Raw genomic sequence first — 13,224 nt, 5'->3', positions numbered from 1 at the left:
CAATAACGAAAAAAAAAAAATGTTATATATAATTAGTATCCACAGTGCACCTAGGCATAAAGTTGTTATAACAATCAAATTTTCCGCTTATTAGTGCGACTGTGATCTAGGGTACCGATATTGAAACTCGAGCTAACGAAAGATTCTTAATTCTAAAATATTGAACCACGAACGCATCGAGTGGTTCAGTAAGTGGAATTTAGAGCGTTGAGAAGGTTTTAAGGCACGAGCGGTGAACACACGTTGCTGTCAAATGAAACAACATTTCATCAGCATCACACCAAAATATTACAAAGTGTATCCAAATCAATGCTCGTAAAAATATATCATCGCAATAATTCGTCGAAGGAGTAGGCGAGTTGAATCAAGAACCAAGTGATGGCTGATCAAGAACAAAGGTACTTACCTTATGGCGGCTGGCGCTTACGTCATATAGCGCCGCAATAATATTGTTGCGGCGTTAATATAGCGTAAGCGCCAACCGCCATAAGGTACCTTTACTCGTGGGACGTCACATTTATAGCCTAGAGTAGATTGCAGTTACCTAGGGGTTTAATTAAATGAGGTTAATCTAATTTTGGTAAATCATTTTTGTCATTTTTGTTTCGGAACCCTAAAAAGGAATCCTTTTGGCGTGACTCAGTCTGTCTGTCTGTCTTTGACTTGGGCCGCGTAGAACTCACGTCACATAAACGGAAATAATAATATCTTCAGGGTTAAAAAATAAAAATATAATTATTCTAATTGTTCGGTATTTTATTTTTAGTGTTCCGTACAAAACTTTGTTTACGGAACACTTATGGGATCACTTCGGTCTTGTTTTTGTTCTGACACACAACAGTGCGCATTACTTTAAAAAAAATGTGACGATTGATTTCATAATGAGGAATTGATGATATTAGACAAACAATTGAAATAAATTACTATAAAAGTGCATAAGAAAGAATAGATAAGATATACGGCACTTAGCAAGGAACATTATTAAGCGTGCGGACCACGGGTAAACTTTGGGTCAGCCATTTTATTTGTATTAATTGCGACTAAATATAATCTACCGAATGTAGGCCGTGCATGCATTATGATGCTGGGCTTAACAATGAATGCACGGATAAAATTAGATATTCAATAACAAGAAGGGGGTCGGAGGTTCGCCATTTTGAATTTTCGGCCTGACGAGGGGGAGCGCGCATGCGTATAGCGGCGCCCGCACCCTGACTTTAGGGCCGGGACCTCAGCAAGTGTGATGTCAAAAAACACGTTATTCTTTCCCCTCATTCCAGTAACCCAGTACGTCTTAATAAAAGGGATTATTCATAAATGTTGGCATCCCTTTTAAACGAACTACATTTACACGTTTCTATGCAGTCGCGTTCGGTGTAGTGACTATGATACGCCTATCCGGATGAGCTTTTGATAGCAGTGATAAAAATTGCATAAACTTTCTTTCATTCACAGCTAGTGCGGATATTTGCGGTTATTTCTAGTATAGGTACGATAAAACTATGTAACGAACCATTCGGACTATGTGTGATATCTAGATGTGATAATGTGGGTGTTGTGATAGTGTCATTGAGCGGGCACTCCGGCGACTTAAGCATAATGGGATGACCGGAAATACGGATTCATGGAAAAGGTTTGGCGTCGAGTTGGTCTCCATTCCTCCCGCAAAAAGAGGGATGGAAGCGGAACGAGCCAGGAAGTGACGTCATCCGCTCCACCTGAGGCCGAGTATCAGAACATACATACGTTGAGAACAGCTGATTTGATAAGACAAAGACAGGGTGAGGAGAAGTCGACGCTGCGCTCTTCTTACATTATAAGGAACGGGGATAATTTTATTCTTGTGGAGAGAAGGCGTAGGCGGCGCCGCAGAAGTGGTACCAGGGCATCATCGGGCAGCAGGCACCATACGCCGCCGGTGGAGGAGACACGCGAGACACGCACGGAGCAGAAGCGACGGCCTCCGGCTCGGCTGAAGATCTTTGGTATTCAATGGCCATTGCATTCTAGTGACTCGAGGTGGGTAACGTGGTGATAGCCTACATCTATTTTGTCCTAATATGTTGACTTTATTGCGTTGCGTTGTTGACTAGACTCTATCCAAGAATGCCATCACTTTGAGTGTGGTACTTATACCTAGCCTTAAACTGATGGTTTGAAGATCTTGAAGAGTCTTGGCTATCAAACTTTAAAACAATCCAATTGTTAGGCTGTGATGAAAGAAAAACTAGGTGCTACAATAAATGCAAAAGTAACTCTGTTGCCTCTTCACGCTTGCTGAAGGCGCTGAACCGAATTAGAATAGAAATAGATATACCTAGTGATAATAAAAATACCCGCGTTAATGTCGTTACATTAAGATAATTTAAATGATGAACGATCAACTGGGTTATGGGACTTTATGGGTGGACCAACTATCACTCGTTGCTTTTCTGTCCCATCAACTAAGGGACAGTATAAAGCAAAGTTTGTTAGAAAAACTTCTAGCCATTGTGGAAGATCGGCCAGCCTTATATTAAAACTACCACAAAAAGTGCACCAGGTAATTTAAAAGCCGTAAGATCAGAGTGATCCAGGATAGATACGCCTAAATAAAGAGAATCCTATAACTTTATTCCGGCGTTATCCATACAAGGATATAAACTAGGTTTACTGCTATACCGACGACACGTAGGACCGTATTTCTCGCTCGATCTACGGACTTTAATAACTAAATATACATATTACATGAGCAGGAACGGAGACTAGTGCCCACTTCTAGTGTTTCATGTTTAATTCAGCGTTTTGCGAGGTCTCTTTTCTGTGCGGTTCAATGAACGCGAATGAAATGCCTAGACATGGGCAGGCGGTGTTCTTTTTTGAAGAGTAAAAGTGTCTTTTGTTTGCAACCTACTGTTATAGGCCTACAGGGGCCAGTTTCTCAAAACCGTGTAACTTATAATACAAGTGGAGGTTAATTAACTGATTCAATTCGACTTTCATATAAAAAACTTGACTTACTTTCATATTATACACATAGATTTAAGATTAGATCCTAAGCATGTAATATTGCTATGCCCTCACAGGGTCCATGTGGAACTACCCAGACATTGTAATATCTATAGAAATACCATGGTTGCAATAAATAAATATGAAAAAAAAAAAAAAAAATGAGGTCCCTTTCTAACAAAAGCTGTCATAAAGTTATAATATCCGCGTTAGTACAATACGTTACAAGCTATTGAGAAACGGGCCTCAGGACTTACTTACACCCGGAGATTTATTTTTAACGACATTCCTGTAGAGCAGCGGTTCTCAAACTTTTTTGGTGACGGAACCCTTTTGGCAAGCGAAATATTTGACGGAACCCCAAATTAAAAATTTTCGTTCATCACTGTGGACGAGATATACATATAGAAGAGCTGTTTTTTTTCTTATTATTACAAGTATATTTTCGCGGAACCCCAACAGAGGCTTTGCAGAACCTTAGGGTTCCGCGGACCACACTTTGAGAATGGCTGCTGTAGAGTATTCAAATCAAATTTCAAAACAAAGTAAAATACTTGGTCTGCAAGTGCAAACCTTGCATCATTTATAAATCTGGAAAATTCAACATGTTATATACTTTCATCATCATCGTCCGTAGAGTGGTCCCAGCTTTTTGCTACGGCTCATGAGAGCCTGGGGCCGTTCGGCAACTATTTCCAAGAATTGGCGTAGGCACTAGTTTTTACGAAAGGGACTGTCATTTGACCTACCAACCAAGAGGGAAAACTAGGCCTTATTGGGATTAGCCCGAATTCCTCACGATGGTTTCCTTCACCGAAAGCGACTGGCAAATATCAAATGAAATATCGAAGAACATTAAGTTCCGAAATACTCATTATTATGTACGAGCCGGGGTTTGAACCCGCAACCTCCGGAATTAAAGTCGCACGCTGTCGCAATGACCGCTACCGGCTACGCTATCCTATCACGCTAGATGGAGTTGTTCCGTGCAGTAAAATCCTAATATTTATTAATCTGTGACCGCGGTAATGAGATTTTTCTTAGGAAAATTATCCTAGAACAGACTACAGGTATTCAGCTAACAATTAATGTGACCTCGAATCACGCCGTATGACAACAAATTATGAACTTGGTGCGTTCACATACTTAATATTTAGGTAACAACTCTTTGCAAAGTATTAGAGATTAGAACTTATACCATACTGGCCGTACTGATGAAGATTTTCAATACCATTTTGCTGCAAATTTTCACAAACGAATATAAAACGAATGAACATAAAAAAATACCTACCTACCTATACAAAATATATATGGCGAAAGGTACCGAATAACCAAATTTTCGGTGCATCTCTGAAATAGCTAAAAGAACTGCCTCTGCACGAAATCCATTCGCTTTTATATTTTTTCACCGGGAACGTTACACAAAAGGATAACCCGGATAACGAATCGTAACATAATTATACCTATTCCACTCCTGCAAGTCCTGCAAATAAAGTAAATAAACCTTTGAATTTTGAGTGTCGGTGTTCATTTGCTAATGATTCTCTATGTTCATGGATCGCACCAGCAGTATTTTGTGTACAGACGCCATCAGATATATCGGAGCGGCCAAGGTGCTCACAAATATCCGAACACGCCTCTATTGTCAAGGCGTTAGAATAAGTGTTCAGATATTTTTGAGCACTTCGGCCGCTCCGATATATCTGATGGCGACTTTACCTACTTTGCAGACCAGCATTTTTATTGTAACGAGATTTTTTTGTTTTTTTTTGTTTTTTTTACCCATTGTCTGTATGGTCTCTTGGTCAAATTGGGGCCTCTTTCAGCACCAGGGATTTTGGAAATTTTACCGCGCTGCCAACCTACTGCCACTATACTTAGTGCTACTGAATATTTTGGTCTCGGCATAATTATGATGGATCTGACGAATCTGAAATGAACACAAGCCTTATTGAGCTTAGTGTGACCCTAACTAGGTTAATTCGTGTAAGAATGACGTAGCACTCCCACATAGGAAGTTTTGAACCCCGTTTTAACGACACAGTAAAACTGCCAAATTTAAGCTCAACCCCATCGTCAGAATATTTCTATTAATTGCTAACCACCTTATTACAGACACACATCGATCACCCGGCGGTTCTGCCGCGGCCGCCGCTCCCGCGACGACAACGAGCTCTACCGCTCCAACAGCTTCAAGTTTGAGCGGTTCTCGCGCGAGCAGCCAGCGGATGAGTTCGCTTCTCAGGTCAGTGTGTAGACATACTTCGATTGACGCGCCGTCTCCGCAGCGGCAAATTAGCACTACCGCTCCAACAGCTTCAAGTTTGAGCGGTTCTCGCGCGAGCAGCCAGCGGATGAGTTCGCTTCTCAGGTCAGTGTGTAGACATACTTCGATTGACGCGCCGTCTCCGCAGCGGCAAATTAGCTCTACCGCTCCAACAGCTTCAAGTTTGAGCGGTTCTCGCGCGAGCAGCCAGCGGATGAGTTCGCGTCTCAGGTCAGTGTGTAGACATACTACGATCACACGATTCACACGGCGGCTCTACCGTAGCTGCCGCCTCCGCAGCGGCAAATTAGCTCTACCGCTCCAACAGCTTCAAGTTTGAGCGGTTCTCGCACGAGCAGCCGACGGATGAGTTCGCGACTCAGGTCAGTGTGTAGACATATTTCGATTACATGGCTGCTCTGCCTCAGTTGCCGCCTCCGCAGCGGCAAATTACGCTACGTCTTACGTAGGCGAACAACGCGCGAACGCGGCGCGGCGCGGCGCGGCGAAATCAATCCTTTGATGCCCATAGAAGTGTCCTACGTAAGCGATCTCGTTGCGAACGCGGTGCGGCGCGATTTGCACGCGAATGTCAGGCGGCGCGGCGCGGCGCGGCGCGGCGCGGCGCGGCGGCGGCCGCTTTCGCCGCGCCGCGCCGCGCCGCGTTCGCGCGTTGTTCGCCTACGTAAGACGTAGCGTTAGCTTTACCGCTCCAACAGCTTCAAGTTTGAGCGGTTCTCGCGCGAGCAGCCGGCATGAGTTCTCTTCTCAGGTTTGTGTAGACAATGTAGACATCTGCCAGTCATTATGTCAGTTTTCTATCGTTAATAAGGGTTAAACGAGAAAAAAATCCAAGGAACGGTCTTAACTTCATTTCATATTTTTATCATTTGTAGTTATAAAAATAAAGAGTTCATCAGTCCATCTTACATCTCTTTACAATGGGGTTGTGTAGCCATTGTAGAGAGAGGTACTTTGATAAATACATTGCGTACTTTGCATACATTGTTGAATCTAGACAAATAGATACCAGTAACAATTGCTGAAACCTCTGCTTTAACACATTGAAGTTGCGATTACGACATAAAAATATGAGTTAACAACAGCACCATATTCGAAACCCATTCGTGAAAATTTCAAAACCGTCGATATCGCAGGAAAACCTTATAAAATTCCACATACCATGTTTACGTCGAAATAAATTCTCTTTATAGTGACATCCTTATGAAATTGAGGCTCATAGTCGGGTCCATAGCTGCATGAGAGTGTGATTCCGGTCGCTTACCATGCATGAGGGTTTAAAACCAGTCTAAGTGCGTTCTTAGATAACGCATGGTTGTTACGGAACTCGAGGTCAGGTTACTTTGGTCTCTCGAAATTTTTGAGCCTCCTGAGTTCGCTAATGCCTGTAACAACAAGGCCGGGACTTTAAGGATACGCCAACATTCGCGCCGTGAAAGCGTTAACCTCTTATCTAGATGAGCCATCTTCTTCACAAAGACCCTTTAGAGCTCGGCGAAAGGCGAGCCCTGAATGGGAAGCCGTATATTGAACGGGCACAATATCGTCGAGTTTTCGCGATTATTGAGTTGATCTAGGTACCTAGCAGGCTGATGGTTAGGTCATTAGTACTTGCACTTATGTATTTTTACATGTACCTACCTGTATCCAGTAGGTAAGTAAGTAATGGCGTTATTTTCCTACGTTCAGTACTATAGAAGTAAGTTCTGCTCTTAGCAACTACACCTTTATGCAGAGATGCGAAAAATACTTTATAAAAAGTATTTAAATACAAAATACAAATACTTCCTTGATAATACTATTTCAAATGCAAAATACAAAATAGTTTTTGAATTTGTATTTAAATACAAAATACGAAATAGGTATTTTTTAAATACTTTTTTAAAATACAAATACTTTTCAATAAAAGGTATTCTGAGTAGTGGATACCTAGTCTGAATTAAAAAGTATTACTCGGAATTTCCGAGTTGAAAAGACTCTCTTTATTCTTTGAAGTCAATCCTCTATCTAAAGTGCAAATTTCTAGTTGTTTGCTCATATTAACCGGTAGGATGTAGGTATGAATGATGGTTTTTATCGGCCAACTTTTAAAAGCATTACTTTGTAATGTTTCACAGCTAGTATAATGCCTCTCGTTAGTGTGATGAAAACGTCTCGATTGTGTTTCACCAGGGCAGAAAAGTTTGTTCTCCTCTCGTGCCTTGAAACCCTCCCAACACTCAAGATTACACTTTTTTAACCACTCGCTACGCTTGTGGTCATGTGCGACGTTACTAAACAGATTCAACAGTTCCATGTTAAAAGAATGAGAGAGTTGCCAGGATTGTAACATCAGAAGAGATTGTAACTCCTACCTACATTACCTACCTACTATAAAGTATTTTGTATTTTGAAAATAGAAAATAGAAAATAGGTCCCAAAAACTATTTCAAATAAAATACAAAATAGTTTTCTTCAAAAGGTATTTAAATACAAAATACAAAATAGGTATTTTGCATTTTGTATTTGCATTTTAAATACAAGTATTTCAAATAAGTCACATCTCTGCCTTTATGGTACCTACAATATACATAAATGCCACAATTGTCTCCTGAACCTAAAGACTTAAGGCTAGTCTGATGATGATAAGATATTTTCGGAAATGCAATGTTGATAGAGTCTGTGCGGAAAGAGAAGAGTCGTGGAATGTACCTACCTATGGGGCCCAATACATTCTACGACTCTTTCTTTCCGCACAGTCCGCACAGACACTAATGATTCCGAGCAAGTAACATTTCTATTTTATAATTTGGGTTGGGTCTCGATACCGACCTCCTTCTTAGGTATTTGAGATCTGGACAACTAGGGGCTCAACAAAATAAAGAATTAATAATTTTTAAGAAAAAAAAACCGACTTCTATGGGGCCCGGTGAAAGATTATGGTAGATGGTGCACTATGTAGAAAAGGAGGTAAAACCAGTACTTTCTAGTAGCATTTCGTTTCCGTAAGGGTCGTAGTTCTAGCCTAACCTAACCCACTTCTCTGATAGCAGTTCGGTTCTGTGAGGATCGCAGTTCGGACCTAATCAAACCCACTTTTCTAGTAGCATTTCGTTTCTGTAAGACTCGCAGTTCTAACCAAACCTAACCCACTTTTGTTCGGTTCTGTGAGGATCGCAGTTCAAACCTAACCTAACCCACTTAACGGCGCATGCGGTGCGGTGTACGGGAGTTTGAGCGGGAGGGGTTTGGCATCATCATACCCACATTTTATGATAGGTAATCATAGTGGTTTATTTAGTTTAGGTATCATAGTGGTTTTCCGGGTCAAGGTCCGGGTCTCTGAGTCAGAGTCCGGGTCCGAGTCCCGGTCCGAGTCCGGGTCCGAGTCCGGATCCGAGTCCGGATCCGAGTCCGGGTCCGAGTCCGGGTCCGAGTCCGAGTCCGAGTCCGGGTCCGAACCGGATCCGGGTATGAGTCCGGGTCCCAGTCCAAGTCAAAATCGAAATTCGAAATCACCAAACATGTATTATGCGTCGTTGAAGAGTTCTGTTCTGATCATCATCAGCAGTTCCACTTCATCAAATGCGACAGTTTTTAATGTAAATGCTTGATTTTATGATGAAAATACAAAAAATTCTATACGTATGCCTTTAAGATTTGAGGAGTTCCCTCGATTCCTTATGGATCCCATCCTGAGAACTCGAGCTTGACAGAAATGTGGCTTAAAAACTAAACTTGCTTAACAAACATAACGAAGAGGACAAATCGCCAAACGTGAACTATGCGTCGTTGAAGAGTTCCGTTCTGATCATCATCAGCAGTTCCACTTCATCAAATGCGACAGTTTTTAATGAAAATGCTTGATTTTCTGATGACGCATGCCGCATGCCTTTAAAATTTGAGGAGTTCCCTCGATTTCTCATGGATCCCATCATCAGAACTCAAGCTTGACAAAATAGTGGCTTAAAAACTTAACTTGCTTAACAAACATAACGAAGAGGACAAATCGCCAAAGGTGAACTATGCGTCGTTGAAGAGTTCCGTTCTGATCATCATCAGCAGTTCCACTTCATCAAATGTCACGTTTTTGAATGTATATGCTTGATTTGTTGATAAAAACACAAAAATCACCATATGTATGCCTTCAAGATTTGAGGAGTTCCGTCGATTCCTCATGGATCCCATCATCAGAACTGGATTTTGACAAAAACGGGACCAATCTGTATGCATATACATACAATCAAAAAAATAATTTTCAAAATCGGTCTAGTAATGACGGAGATATGGAGTAACAAACATAAAAAAAAAATAAAAAAAAAAAAAAAAATAAACATACAACCGAATTGATAACCTCCTCCTTTGGGATTTGGAAGTCGGTTAAAAACAGTCAGTGTCACTTTGTTTGTACAGACAATAAAAGTCATTGGTGGTGATAAGTGGTGATCTGGAGATCCTGCTAAAATTGCCTTGCTTTACTTGCCGTTTTTTAGCAGGTTTCTAAATTAAAATTATATTTTCATAATTAGGTATGTTGTTACTTATTATGATTCATATTTGTTTTGACAACAAAAGCCATGCCGCGAACAAGTGTCCAATCTAACACAAAACGCTAAATTGACTAAAAATCGTCCACTTTTTCTTCATTTGAATAGTCTAAGCTCGATTTAATATTACGTTATAAAATCTATTAATCTTATTTTGTATTTTATATTATTTGATTTTTAGTTCACTACAAAATTTATGATATAGCGCCATCTAGTATTGAAGGACCTAACTAATAAACTCGAAATAGCGGCAACTTTTGAAGCAGTTCTCTAAATCTTACACAGGTGGCGCTTAATTCAAAACTGCTTGTTGTTTTCGTCGCTATAAAACAGATGGCGTTGAAATGCTTTTGGAGGTTCTCTGATCTCTTTGTTCTGTATTTTGACGGGAAGCGACTTCTGTAAAGATACAAATAAAATAATCTTTGTAGATTTTATACTTACTGCCATGAACGGCCTTTCAATACATCGAATATTTGGAACATTTTGTTAAAATTTATTAGCTGCTAGGGGTCGTGCGGTGCGGTATTGCAACATAAATTGTGTGCACACGTTGTACAAGGGTGGGACATTAATATCATCTGTCCTATCAATTACACTGACGTGGTCACCGCCGTCCCCCGACCACCTATCGAAGGAAAATGGGAGAAAAATTTGATGCATTTGTCTGTCAGTGACTGCTATAATCAGGGCTGCGATCACTTTTTGTCTTCCTCTGGACATTTTCGCTTACCTATAGAAATTTCTTTATTTCGCTTGATATTATTCGGCTGGATTCAATGTAGGTACTACCTCATTATGTAATCTATAAAACCTTAATTTAGAAAAAGGATTACAACTTTAACATTTGTCTGCCTGTGGCTTCATAACCATCATGATTGCCAAAAATACGTAGGTAGGTAAACATGTTAAAAAACAAAATAGAACACATTCATATTCAAGCCATCATCATCAAAGTTAGTGAAATTAAGGTCGTAAGAAATCTTCAACTTTTGTCAACGGACACTATTTAAGGATTATTTGAAAGATTTTGAGCTACTGTTTGTTGTGTCTAGGGTTTCATTTCGCTAACTGTGGGCAACTAGCATGTAAACACCCAAGGCAGTAGTCGTTGTTTGCTGTGGCAGGCGCGGCTCACTCCGCGATTTCGTCGCTTTGCTACAAGTAGCTAAACGTACATCCGTTCCACGTTCCACACCTATTTTTGTGGCTAGCCTTAAGCCGCGCGTGGCACTGTCGCCACCTAGCGGCCATATCTGTCCTGATCGTAACAAACGCGTTTTGTTAGTGAGTCTTCTGTACCTAGTACTATTATTTATTCTATGCCTGTGGTATAAGAAAAGCGTAGTGTCAACTATTTATTGATCGTCAACTACCAAAACAAACCCGCAAAAGAAACCACCAACACCTACAACTTAATCAGTATATTCTTCACCATCACCTTTCATAAAACAATGATTTATCGTGTCATTTGCGCAGCCCTGTTCCATAAATCACGTTATCCCGCGATCGCGATTGCCTCATCAACATACTAATGCGCGCGCCAGATGCTCCCGCAGTCCCGCACTTTTATGAAAGTCTGTGTCCTAAGGAGGGCTTTTCGATGAAATTCACAGTGGTGAAGGTGTTTGTGGACGTGTGTGTGATAAATAAATAAATAAATATTATAGGACATTCTTACACAGATTGACTAAGTTCCACAGTAAGCTCAAGAAGGCTTGTGTTGAGGGTATACTCAGGCAACGATTTATATAATATACAAATACTTAAATACATAGAAAACACCCATGACTCAGGAACAAGTATGTGTATCATCATACAAATAAATGCCCTTACTGGGATGCGAACCCAGGACCATCGGCTTCGCAGATTGTGATGTTTAGTTTTACTGACATACGATTACAATACAGTCAGTCAGTCAGTTGTCATATAATTTTCGATCAAAATTCATGCTTTTTCAAGACAAGGATGAGCATGTGCATTGTATTAATTACGGACAAACATAGCAAATTTCGTGCAATTGATATCCATAATCTGTATTATTTAATTTTCGTGGTTTTTAGCCATAATCATTTATTTAGCCGGAAAATTATTACGAGATTAATTACGAGACGTATGTAATTGGCACTTAGAAGATTACCCGCAGGCTGATTTCTTTTGAAAGAACAAACCGAATTATTAAATACACAAGCTTGCAAACTTATTTACTCTTTTAAATTTAGCCACATTTTGCCTGTTTTCTCTTACTAACAATGTCTAAATATGCATAAATTGGTGTAGGTACGTAAACTCCAGGCCGTAATCGACGTCTGAAAGGAAAAGTCTGGGAAACTTAAACGCTCCGGGCTTAAAAATGCCCACTTACCTTATGAGAAAACTTTACACATTTATATCAAGGGCTGCCTTCGAAAAATATTTCCTTTTGTTGTTAACTTTACTAGAAGTTTCGTGTTAACATGTGTTTACACGGAGAACTTTGTATTTGGAGAGATTTTTCAAACAATACCTAATACTCATGTGCACGCTAAGAAAACGATGAAGTCTATCAACAACTGGATCTTAAATTAACGATACTTTTGTAAAACTATGTACTGTTTGATGACTTGATGACGACAGCATAAAGAGCTGATCACTTAATTAATATCATGACTGTATATTAGAAATAGTATAAAGAAACTAGGCCAAATAGTGGACTGTTTAATAGGTGCTCGGATGAACAGCGTTTAGCCAAAATATCGCGTAGTTTATTCCAAATTAGGTATTTCTAAAATTCAAAATTCTTTATTTCGTAAGATAAGTACACTTTGTCTCGTCCGGCAAGTAAAAACTGCCTGCTTTGGATGGCGTCGATATAACAGTTAGAAATACGTGAAATAAAAAAATGTTAATGAAAATCATGTAAATTTATTTGCAAGTGACGCTTTCAAAATCAACAAAAATACATTCGTCCAAAAGCGTCATCCATTAGTGAAAATATTTGAAGCATGAAGTCTGAAACTCGATTACACTCGCGCATTAAATCGGTTCGACTATTCCCTTCGGCCATTGTGTAATCTCGTTGGGTTTCGGATACGAGCTGTAATTGAAAATGTCGAACGGTGCGATGTTCATTTTCCACTAATTAATCGCTGTGATGACATTGCTTCTAACAATCTGTCAAAATAGCGTATGTGTCATTCAGATTCTTAGCTCCGTACGATCTTTTGTGATAGCGTGACCCTGCTCTGTATTTTCATAAGCAAGCCTTCGGCACGCGAACCAGCATAAGTAAGGTCTCCTATAACGAGTTGCTCTTATAGTTTTCAAAGTCACAATTATACTGGATGGTATAATTCGACTGATCGCGTACGCTCGGCAATACTGCAGCTCCCAGGGCGTATCGCAATGCCTAGACAGGTAGTGAAATTATGAAGCTGTATAGCG

At 40.2% G+C, this 13,224-nt stretch overlaps 1 protein-coding gene across 1 annotated transcript in view; it reads left to right on the top strand.

Annotated features, from left to right (window-relative positions):
* The first annotated feature begins 1,199 nt into the window (after positions 1-1,199).
* LOC134669623 (uncharacterized) overlaps positions 1,200-13,224 on the top strand; it is a 233,986-nt gene continuing 221,961 nt past the window's right edge. Inside the window, exons 1-2 of the mRNA XM_063527279.1 lie at positions 1,200-2,019; positions 5,104-5,233. Of these exons, the coding sequence (XP_063383349.1) occupies positions 1,625-2,019; positions 5,104-5,233 (525 nt within the window). The 5' untranslated portion in view covers positions 1,200-1,624. The remainder of the gene's footprint in view (positions 2,020-5,103; positions 5,234-13,224) is intronic.

Source organism: Cydia fagiglandana, chromosome 12 (genome assembly GCF_963556715.1).
Source record: "Cydia fagiglandana chromosome 12, ilCydFagi1.1, whole genome shotgun sequence".
Taxonomy (NCBI): domain Eukaryota; kingdom Metazoa; phylum Arthropoda; class Insecta; order Lepidoptera; family Tortricidae; genus Cydia; species Cydia fagiglandana.
Note: the sequence above shows the minus strand (reverse complement) of the source record. Positions and strands in the feature narration are given on the sequence as shown.